We start from the raw sequence: 12,424 nt of genomic DNA, 5'->3' as shown, positions 1-12,424 counted from the left end.
CGTGCTGTTTTCACAAGCTGTGTCCTAAGGGCTGATGCTGAACTGCTGCTGTAAAGCGATAGGGAAAACCATTGGTCCATAAGGTTTTCTTAAAATGGTTATTAAAGTTAAATATTTGGAATTTTATCTCATTTATGCCCCTAGTCTGTGTTGTCTAGTGTTAGTCAAGCTGCCATAAGAATTTCTTAGAATGAAAAAAATCCGTATATCTATCTATGAAAGTGAAAGTGTTAGTCACTCTGTTACGTCCCACTCTTTGCGACCCTATGGACGTTAGCCCACCAGGCTCCTCTGTCCATGGAATTTTTCAGGCAAGAATACTGGAGTGGGTTGCCATGCCCTCCTCCAGGGGATCTTCCTGACCTAGGGATCAAACCCAGGTCTCCTGCATTGCAGGCAGATCCTTTACTGTTCGAGCCATCATATCTGAATATTACCAGGCAAATTAAATATATTTAAAATATTTATAAGAAAAATAAGGGAGAAGGAATAGGCTGTTTAGAATTGGCTCATTGCAGAATTCAACAACAGGAAAAGAACTTTATTTCTTTTATGATTTACAATTTGCAGTCAGGAAAAAACAGAAAAGTATGTGATGGCATGGGAAGTAGTTTGAGCATGAAGGTATTACAAGAGGGTAGCTCAAAATATATAATCCACACGAGAGCTATCTAACAGAATTTTTCAGCTCTGTGCTCCTGTTTTATTGAAAGAATCCAGTCACCTGCTGTTTCTTTTCTCTCGTCTCCAGATGGAATAAGCACCTGGGTAGGGTCTGCAATCTACATTTTCAGACTAAACAAAGCTAAAACGTCTGATAAAATAGAGACAAAGCTCTCTCCTTAATCAGGGACTCAAACTAGAGCCTTCTCTTCTACTCTACCCCACCCTGTTTTGTTTTTTTTTTTCCATTTGATTGCCCATATCAACAGAAGTTGAGGTGACAAGAAGATGAAAATTAATATAACCAAGTGAGGACAAGTTATGATTACATTATCAAGTTGATGCCTGCTTATGCTTATGCCTACTTATACTTCAAATGCTTAGCCTACTTCAGTTGCTTAGCATTTAAATCCAAGTTCTGATTTGAATTGTGGCAACCCTAAATTCTAACCCATGCTTCAAGTCTCAGGAATTAGAAAAGGGTGTATTAACTGTGGTACTTTTATGAGGTACATAAAACATGGAGTCAGGTCAGTGACTTACTGGTTTGCATCAAATGACTTGATATTTGATCTTTTATTCATACAGTTAATAGTTCAGTTAAAATATATCCCAAATCAGAACAAGATGCTGACCATACTGGCTAAAGACATAGGAATCCAGTAGCAGGTTATAATCAATATGTCTATTTTTCTCATTCTGCCCCCTGCCCCATCCTCTCCTCCCCAATATGAAATCACATCCAAAAAACAACTTATTCTGCTCGATAAATGGCATTGTGATCTGAAGCTGGTTGAATATGTTTATTATGAATAAATATATTTGTATAAAGTTTTCTTAGTTTAATGTGGAGTTTTCTCATTAAAAAGCTTAACTGTCCAGTCATTCAGATAGGCATTATTTTCAATGCTTGTAGCCAATTATCTAGGCTATATTTTCTCATTGTAGTTTTCCAGTTTTTGAAATGAGAAATATCTTCCAATTATTTAGAGTAATAAACGGTGGTTTCTACAGAAAGGTGACACCTGGAAAACTCCCTTTAAAAGTTTCAGGAGGCCTTCAGCAAATACATACTGAATCAGCTTTTCTGAATCCCTAAAGATCTCTGTCAATGCCAAACACACTGCCATCAAACTCACCCTGTATAATCAAGGATACTTAGAATGTCTGTTTACTGGCTTACCTGGAGACTTATATAGATAAAATGGGACACTGGGAGTCAGTGCACCACCCCCATTCCCCTGGGATCAGACTGACAAAGAAAAGTAGCATCAATCGACCATCATGATAGAAGTCCATATAGTTTTGGACTTCCATCTAATAAAATATGTAGCTAGTGATCATCTGATGGGACACAGAAACCTGACTGCAAGAAACATAATTCTGCAACCACAGAAATTATAATTGAGTCACCTAACAGTGATCTTCTATCTTCCATGTTTACATTGGGAGGTGAATGTTAAGTCTTATTGCTACAGAAACAGGTAAAAACATTTTCGCCATGGAGGCCATGCCATATCTCAACACAATATCGTCTAAGTAAAGACAAGTCTCTTCAGGCTGGTTGGAATTGTATAACCCCAGCTATAGGTGGCGAAAAGGGGAATACTGAAGAATTCGTGAGTACTCAGAGTTTGTATATGGACCAGGTATGGCCATTGCTTCATGGGTTGTGGATAGAAATCCTGGCATGTGTATAGTGGAGATTTCTCCTGGTAGGAAAACACAGGTTGGGTGGTATATTGTGAAAGTCAGTGTGGGTGTTCCAGGGGAACCGCAGTGGGGAAAAGCTAGAGATGATCAGCACAGAAGGAATACAAGCTCTTGGACTCTGATTAATGTTGTTTTCTATGAGGAAGTGGCAGACTGGAAAACAACTACTTAAAAATATAGAAGATGCTGTTCCAGGGAGTGAGGGAGGTGTCTAGAATGCTTCAGAGTCAGTCTCAGGAAGAGGACATATGAACACTTAGCTAATGTTTATTGATTGCTTCTTATGTGCCCAGCACTAATCTAAGTGCTTTGTTTATTTCAGATAATTTAATTCATAATAACCTTATTAGTTTGGAGAAGGAAATGGCAACCTACTCCAGTGCTCTTGCCTGGAGAATCCCAAGGACAGGGGAGCCTGGTGGGCTGCCGTCTATGGGGTCACATAGAGTTGGACATGACTGAAGCGACTTAGCAGCAGCAGCAGCAGCAACCTTATTAGTTCTATTATTGTCCTCATGTTACAGATTAATAAACAGAGGCATAGGAAGTGAAACTGTTTGCCTAAGAGTATAAAATTGGGATTTGAATGCAGACATTTGGACTCTAGAAGTCCTGTTTGCTAACCACTCTACTTGGTTCAGAGTACATCCCACCATAGGAATATCATTCAGATCAGATCAGATCAGATCAGTCGCTCAGTCGTGTCCGACTCTTTGTGACGCCATGAATCACAGGACGCCAGGTCTCCCTGTCCATCACCAACTCCCGGAGTTCACCCAGACTCACGTCCATTGTGTCAGTGATGCCATCCAGCCATCTCATCCTCTGTCGTCCCCTTCTCCTCTTGCCCCCCAATCCCTCCCAGCATCAGAGTCTTTTCCAATGAGTCAACTCTTCTCATGAGGTGGCCAAAGTACTGGAGTTTCAGCTTTAGCATCATTCCTTCCAAAGAAATCCTAGGGCTGATCTCCTTCAGAATGGACTGGTTGGATCTCCTTGCAGTCCAAGGGATTCTCAAGAGTCTTCTCCAACACCACAGTTCAAAAGCATCAATTCTTCAACCCTCAGCTTTCTTCACAGTCCAACTCTCACATCCATACATGACCACAGGAAAAACCATATCCTTGACTAGATGGACCTTTGTTGGCAAAGTAATGTCTCTGCTTTTGAATATGCTATCTAAGTAGGTCATAACTTTCCTTCCAAGGAGTAAGCATCTTTTAATTTCATGGCTGCAGTCACCATCTGCAGTGATTTTGGAGCCCAGAAAAATAAAGTCCGACACTGTTTCCACTGTTTCCCCATCTATTTCCCATGAAGTGATGGGACTGGATGCCATGATCTTCATTTTCTGAATGTTGAGCTTTAAGCCAACTTTTTCACTCTCCACTTTCACTTTCGTGAAGGGGCTTTTTAGTTCCTCTTCACTATCTGCCAGAAGGGTGGTGTCATCTGCATATCTGAGGTTATTGATATTTCTCCTGGCAATCTTGATTCCAGCTTGTGTTTCTTCCAGTCCAGTGTTTATCATGATGTACTCTGCATATAAGTTAAATAAACAAGGTGACAATATACAGCCTTGACATACTCCTTTTCCTATTTGGAACCAGTCTGTTGTTCCATGTCGGGTTCTAACTGTTGCTTCCTGACCTGCATACAAATTTCTCAAGAGACGGATCAGGTGGTCTGGTATTCCTATCTTTCAGAATTTTCCACAGTTTATTGTGATCCACACAGTCAAAGGCTTTGGCATAGTCAATAAGGCAGAAATAGATGTTTTTCTGGAACTCTCTTGCTTTTTCCATGATCCAGCGGATGTTGGCAATTTGATCTCTGGTTCCTCTGCCTTTTCTAAAACCAGCTTGAACATCAGGAAGTTCACGGTTCACATATTGCTGAAAGTCTGGCTTGGAGAATTTTGAGCATTATTTTGCTAGCGTGTGAGATGAATATCATTACAGGCAGAAATATAATACATAGAGTCAGAAAGTAAAAGAAGGGAAATGTGATCAAAATTTTGCCAGTTGTTCTAAGGGAACTTTTTGCAGTCACTTCACAGTTGTTCGAAATGATTTTTAGAAGAGATGCCTGCTAACAAAGCTAATGTTTAAATCCCACTTGCCAGAGTCCAGTGTTTATTTTGGTCTAATTCAGTAATTTGGAATAATGTGTTGGGTTTTAAATCATTAAAATTTTAGTATTTACCTTCCCAAAGGGCTAACTAAGATGCTCTGTAATCAAGGACCATTCTTTATGTTTCTTTCCTTTCCTTTAGTTAAAAACAGTTTGAAATGACCAGATAACATTGTAGACTAGCCCCCATATCTTCCTCCCATTCTCTAACTTTAAGAATTTATTTACTAAGATTGTTTTTCTCGCATAAATGGTAAAAATTTTTTTTAAAAAGCACAATCAAGTAAATGTTGAAACATTATGTTTTGACAAAACTAAATCACATATTTCAAAAGAGGAACAGTGAAGCCAGCTATGAAAGACTTTTAGTCAGGGACTCAAAGATAATTTGATTGGAAATAACTGTCTGGGAAGGGCCAGAGCTTTTCTATGTCTGGGGGTCTATTTCTGTTTTGTAAATAAGTTCATTTGTTAGATTCCACATATAAGCAATATTATGTGATATTTGTCTTTGTCTGGTTTGCTTCACTTAGTATGACTGTGATTTTTTAATTGCTCTTTGCCCAGATTTATAGGGAATGTCCTATTTGGTGATATCCCTGAAAATCAGTGGAAAAGCAGCATCATGTAGGGAGAAGGGCACTGCTCGGACAGACAGCTTCAGTTCACTGTCCAGCACTTGAATGTTATTGTGTGTTGCCAGACAAGTCATTCAGTCTCCATGAATCTGTATTTCTTTTTCTGTAAGATGAGATTAAAACTACAGTTTTTACTTTGCAGAGTATTAATTAGGTGAGAAAATGTGAAGTGTCCAACACATTGCAAATAATCAGTGCATGTTAGTCAGTATGGATTGTTTTTCTAGTGAGTTTTCTCACAACTAGTTACTTTTCATTTTTTGGTTTGTTTGTTTAGGTTAAACTTCAAGCAAGTTAATTTTTTCATGGATGAATAGTCATAAAAACCAGGAGAAATTATAAAAGGAAAATTATAGTTTCCTTCCCCGCTTTATCATGATATCCCTTTCTTAGATGTATCAGTATCAATATTTTCCTTTTTCTAGACAACAAGCCAGTGAACAGCCTCAGCCTGCCTTTGTCCCAGCAGAGATGCTCGCATCATCAGGTTACTCAGGACAGTTTTTTCAGCCAGCATCCAACCAGGATTATTATTCACCATCTTCTTACATTGACAGCTTTGAAGAAGAGCCTCCTTTACTAGAAGATAAGTTAAGGAAGTGCTATTAATGTGTGTACAGCTTGAATAGTAATAGCAATCATCAGCACTTAATGCATACTATCAGCATGCTGCATATAGCGTTTTATATGTTTGTTCCACATATAAACGAGAGTCTGCCAGACAGATACATTTAAACCAATGGGAGTTCGTCTCCTGTTTGTGTGGGGAAAATCTGAAGTAGATAGGTGCTAACACTATGTTGGTCTTGCAGTTTTTAAATGTTTCTTCACTGTTTCTTACATGTGGACTCCCTGGCCATCTCTAGACAACAGTGAGCATCTTCAGGCAAAGTAATTATATCAAAGTAACCACTCTTCCCACCTAGTTAATGAAGCTACTTTATAGCAGCATGTTTTACTATTTTCTGCTATGCTTGCCTGGGGGCAACAGGGGTAGTTTCTCAATATACTTTTTTTTGTTATCATGGAGAAGCAAGTTTTTTTTGTTGTTTTTTCCTCCTTCCTGGCTCATGTGAGCCCCCTCATCTCATCTAGGTATGACTAAGTAAGGAGGAATATGACTCCAGTAAGTAGCACTGCTGGTGGCAAGGAAACCTGGGGACCCTTGCAGATGGACGTTTCCTCCAAAGATTTCAGGGATCTCCCATCCATTGGTTCTTTTTTTTTATTTAAAAAATTTTTGAGATTCAGCCAATTTATGTCTGCTACTTTTGTTCCTATGGCATGTCAACATGATGCTGCTGCTGCTACTGCTGCTAAGTCACTTCAGTCGTGTCCAACTCTGTGCGACCCCATAGACAGCAGCCCACTAGGCTCCTCTGTCCCTGGGATTCTCCAGGCAAGAATACTGGAGTGGGTTGCCATTTCCTTCTCCACAGTATGATGCTACAAAACTAAAATTCAAGGAGGTTTTAAATTTGGGAGCCAAGGAGAAATATTCACAGGCTAACTGCTCTCTTTTCTATGTTGTCCAATGAAAACAGATAGGTTAACGTTCCCAGTATTTTGCATTAAAAGATCATTGTTTGGACACAGCCAGCTACCTGATATTAAAACATTCTTCTCTGTTTGCCTTCAAAATTAAGAAGAGGATAAAGATGTAAACTATTCAGAAAAGTACATATAGAATTATATAATCAATTTGTTGGAACTTCAGAGGCCAGTTAAATTTTTGCATCTTTTATGCTTAACCATGCATTCTAAGTTGCCTCTACCTCTGATACTTAACCCCTGAAAGTTATAAGCTATTTTCATTAGGCATTTGCCATGACCCTGCTAACATCTCTACTTAAAAAATAAAAAAACTTATCAATTGTCTAATTATAAAAGTAATCTATATTCAAAAATAGAAATTTGGAAAATACAGAAACATATGAATAAAAATATAAAGTCCCTGAAAATTTTGTTTCTGAGACATGACTATCATTAATGATTTGATAATATTTATTCCAGCCTTTATTCTATTTTCTATGAATATATATATATACATACACACTTAAAAATGAAATACTGCCTCTCTTTGAATATATATATTTGTAAAAACTTAAAAATTGGAACATACTATGGATATGAAGTTTTGGGGTTTTTTAAAGTTACCTTATATCATAAGCATTTTTATTTTTGCATTCTTTAAAGTCATTAAATATTGTTTGAAAACATGATCTATTATATACAAGTGTATGCATGGTCAGTCACTAAGTCATGTCCAACTCATTGTGACCCCATAGACTATAGCCTGCCACACTCCTATGTCCATGGGATTATCCAGGCAAGAATAGTAGAATGGGTTGTCATTTCCTTCTCCAGGGGATATTCCTGACTGAGGAATCAAACCCATATCTCCTGCACTGGCAGGCAGATTCCTTACCACTGAGCCACCTGGGAAGCCCATTATATACAAATATCATAATTTAAATCTAGCTCAGCAGTAAAAAAATCCATCTGCAATGCAGGAGACATAGGTACGATCCCTGAGTCAGGAAGATTCCCTGGAGAAGGAAATGGTAGCCTGCTCCAGTTTTCTTGCCTGGAAAATCCCATGGACAGAGGAGACTAGTCTGTGGGGTCGCAAGAGTTGTACACAGTTTAGTGACTAAACCACCATCATAATTTAAATCTTAAACGTTATTCCTTCATAATAGATAGTGCTTTGGTGAACATCACATTAGATAACTTTGACCTGTACAGAATCTGTCCTCAGGATCGATCTATAACATTGGGATTGCTGGTTAAAGGCATTTACACTGTCAGACTCATCTGGAAAAATGATGAGCCAATATACCTACACAGTAGAATAGTAAATGTCTTTGTTAATTTGATAGGCAAAAAAGGCAAAAAAATAATACTTTTTATTTCTTGGTTACTAGAGAAGTTAGACTTTATTTTCATGTTGTTGACTTTTACGTCTTTCTGCTTTTAAAATCTTAAGACTTTTCCTTTCTTTTTTTATTTCTAGACATATTAAATAGTAAAGATATTTATTATTGTCTGGAATATATATTTCATGCTTTTTTCATAGATTGTGTTTGCCATCTAATTTATTTATGGGATATTAGAGCATATAGACATTTTAATATTTATGTTTTCAACCCCACAATATTTTTCTTGGTAACTTTTTTCCAATTGTTCTTTGTTTAGACTATATTTCTCCAGCTCTAACTAAAGCCAGAAAGATATATCCTCTTATAGATTCTCAAATTTTTAAATTATCTTTTTGTTCTGGACTTAAATTTTTGATTCATTCAAAATTGTTTTAAGTTAGTATGTGAAGTAGAATTTAACTTTTTTATGGTTAATCAATTTTTCTTATAATATTTATTGAATATAATATTTTCTACTTGTCTCAAATACTTCCATTCTGATATTCTAAACTATAACACATTCTTCTGTGATGTCTTCTCAAATTTCAAATAGGAAATATATTAGATTTTCCCTCCTCCTTTTTCCAGCTCAGAGAAATTCCTATAATTTTTTTCTCTTTGTGATTATACTTACCAAATATATATATTAGAAATAACAGTACCTAATATAATTTTGCATTTTGAGTCTATGAAATTTCTGGACTCTGATCCAATATGCTCTTCAGCCATGGTGACTTTGTGAAGCCTCAAGCCTTATCTGTCTAAAAGGTATAAAAAGACCATATGCAGGATTTCTAGTATAAGATGATAAATGACATTTGCTAGTTTTTATTGAGTGTACACCAAAACAACCTATAAAATTATTAAGCTATAATAATTATCCCTTGCACAAAAACATGCTATTTGAAAATATGTTTGTTTATTCCTCAGTTTGCTCACTAAAAAGCTCGCTTTTGCTTGGTTTTCTGTAAGAATGATAACTTGTGCTATGTGATAATGTGCAATCAATGTGTTAACAAATGCATCTTGATAAATAATAGTCAATTCAAATCTGTCAGACTAAAAAAATTACTGTGACATTTGGTATTTTTATTTGTAGCATAGCCTGATGTTCATATTTGAAAGGCCAATGCCATAATTTGCATAGAAAACAAAGGTATTAATTCATTTTTACAGCATATATATTGTATACTTTACTACCACTAGATGACAGCAAAACAATAAATTCTGCATTCAAATTTCATAACAGTTTCATCTTTTTTATCTTGTAAAATAAGGTGTTATATTAGAGTACTACAATTGATAAATACATATAGTCTCATTTGCATACCATGTAATAAATTTTAAAACAAAATATTATGGAAATGTATTTTGGTTAAAAATACATAAGATATTTTTTCTTATAAAAAAATTTATTAGATCTTACGTTCATTTACTGTTTCATGACTCAATGTTGAAACATGCAAAAGTTAATTATGCCATTAAATAAGTGCCTGAAATCAGTAACAATGTCTTGTAAAACATTTTCATCTGGGTTTCTTCAAGCATAATAATTACACTTTTTGAGGAAAAAGTTATTTTGAATTAAAAGTCACTTTATTGTAGTAAAAACTGAAAGCACATTGTTAATGTAAATGTCTAAATTGAAAATAAAATTTGAAAACAACATAAGTCTCAGGTGACATCAACTTCAACTTAAGCATTTATCAATTTTTTAAATCTTCTGCTATTTTAAATATCACATTAGACAGCCTAAGCTATTTTAAATTGATGAACTGCTCATATTTTCCAAAGTATATGTTCACTAAGAAATATACAAATACACTGCAAAAGTAAAAAGGAAAGTTGAACTGTAAAATTGTTTGCTCACTATTAAATTAATTCAAATTAAATTCGTATTCTTTCTTTTCAAGTTTGGGTGGCTAGCAGTTGTCACCCTGGATGTGGAAAGAGTGAAAGATACACCTTCTATCCTAATTCAGGCCATGTCTGGCTGATATTCTGAAATTGACTAGGTCCCTATTGGAGCAAGACCCCTCTATGTCATGGCAATCATTGAAATTTCGTCTGATACCCTGTGTGTAGAATGTTAGCTCTGCAAGGTGTTTAGGTGGTACATGCCACTATAGAAGAAACTGAACTATACCCTCTCTTTGACCAAAAAGGGTTACTAAATCCTGTGAAGGGAAGTTAAGTGCCAGGTACCAATGATTTGGGAATACAATCCTTCACATGGGAGAACTGAACACACTTAAAAAAAATACAAACATTATAAGATTAGATGCACATTGACTCAATCAAAGCTATGGTTAAAAGGGTGGGTTCTTTTTCTGCTTTTCTAACCTTTTTCCGATCTCTTCCTACTTCCCCTACCCCATGGCAACCACTTTTCTACTCTGACTCTGTAAGTTTGACTTAAAAAAAAATTGTTTTTAGACTCCACATTCAAGTGATACCATGCAGTATTTGGCTTTTTATTTCTGGCTTATTTCACTTAGAAAAATGCCCCCAGGGTCCATTCATGTTGTCACAAATAATAGAATTTCTTTATTTTTTATGACTGAACAGTATTCCTGTGTGTGTGTGCACACACATGTGCACGCTTGGTTGCTCAGTTGTGTCCAACCTTTTGTGACCCCATGGACTGTAGCCCACCAGGAAGCTCTGTCCATAGGGATTCTCCAGGCAGGAATACTGGAGTGGGTTGCCATGACCTCCTCCAGGGGATCTTCCCAACCCAGGGATTGAACCCAAGTCTTACACATTGAAAGTAGATTATCATCTGAGACACCAGAGAAGCCCATGAATACTGGAGTGGGTAGCCTATCTCTTCTCCAGGGGATCTTCCCAACCCAGGAATTGAACTGGGGTCTCCTGCATTGCAGGCAGATTCTTTAACAGCTGAGCTACCAGGGAAGCCCTCCATGGTGTGTGTGTGTGTATATATATATATATATATATACACCATAACTTTTAAATCTATTCATCCATCAATGAACACTTAGGTGGTTTTGACTGTTGTACCCAATGCTGCTATCTTCCCAGGTGGCACTAATAGTAAATAACCCATCCTTGTCTGAAGAATCTCATGGACAGAGGAGCCTGGCAGGCTATGGTACATAGGGTCATAAAGAGTTGGATACGAGTGAAGTGACTTGGCATGGACATACACAGTGCTGCTATCAAAGTGGAGGTGCAGGTATCTCTCTGATATCCTGGTTTTGTTTCCTTCATATATATTCCCAGCAATGACATAGCTGTATCATATGGTAGTTCTATTTTTTTATAATATTTGAGGAACCCCCACAGCGCTTTCCATAGTGGCTATACCAATTAACAGTCCCACCAACAGTATTGAAGGGTTGCCTTTTCTCCATATCCTCACCAATACTTACTTTTTTTCGATGTTAGCCATTCTAACAGGTGTTAAATGATTTTGTGATTTTGATTTGCTTTTTCTTGATGATTAATGGTGCTAAGCACATTTTCATGTACCTCTTGGCCATTTGGATGTCTTCTTTGGAAAAATGTCTATTCAATTCCTCTATCTATCCTTTAAATTGAACTGTTATCTATTTATTTATTTGAAAAGTATGAGTTCTTGTGTCAGATTCTCCAGCGCTGGAACCTAAATTTTCTATTACTGGCTTTGTGACTTTGGAAAACTTACTTCATCTCCCCAAACTTCAACCATCTAACACACAAAGTAGAAATAAACTAACAGTGCTTGCCTCCATGCGTGTCAGAAAGACCAACACATGTAAATCTTCCAGGGCTTACAGCAAAATTCAGTAAAAACATTCAGCTAAAAGATTTCCACTCTTTCCAACTGAAACGTATGTACTTTATAGTAGTTTAGCTTCAGTTTTTCCTAACCCCCACCTCACTCTTATTCAAATTTAAGATGATAGCAGGAGGGAAATCAGCTTAATTACTGGTTCCTAACTAGTGAAATTACATTCTTCTTCCTTATAAATTTTTTTTTTTTTTCTACATCTTAAAGTTTATCGGAGTGGTAAGAAAAGTAACTGATGTAATCCTGGAATTTATTTCTTTATTCACTGTATGTCAAGTGTCTGGGTGTTTTTCTTTTCTTTTTAATGAAAAATATGTAAGAGGAACAGAATCTAGCAGAGGAGTATGTAATATGTAATGTGGCAGTCACAATTCTTTGAAAAATAAGGCACTGGAAAAAAATTACAAACGTATAAATGAGTTTAGACTCACAGACACTGGGCCTCAGCGATTTTGGTTATTTTATTTTACCATCACTACTCAAAAAAGAGAAAGGTTAATTGTCTCAAGAATTCAGTCTCTGAATACACATACTCAACAACACAGAGCTTTGGCCTGATT

The 12,424-nt window shown here is 36.5% G+C and overlaps 1 protein-coding gene across 1 annotated transcript in view; it reads left to right on the top strand.

Annotated features, from left to right (window-relative positions):
• The window catches only part of YIPF7 (Yip1 domain family, member 7), a 32,629-nt gene that overhangs the window by 5,552 nt on the left and 14,653 nt on the right, over positions 1–12,424 (top strand). The window contains exon 3 of the mRNA XM_010858855.1: positions 5,573–5,733. Within this exon, the coding sequence (XP_010857157.1) occupies positions 5,573–5,733 (161 nt within the window). The remainder of the gene's footprint in view (positions 1–5,572; positions 5,734–12,424) is intronic.

Source organism: Bison bison, unplaced genomic scaffold (assembly GCF_000754665.1).
Source record: "Bison bison bison isolate TAMUID 2011002044 unplaced genomic scaffold, Bison_UMD1.0 scf7180017864451, whole genome shotgun sequence".
Taxonomy (NCBI): domain Eukaryota; kingdom Metazoa; phylum Chordata; class Mammalia; order Artiodactyla; family Bovidae; genus Bison; species Bison bison.
Note: the sequence above shows the minus strand (reverse complement) of the source record. Positions and strands in the feature narration are given on the sequence as shown.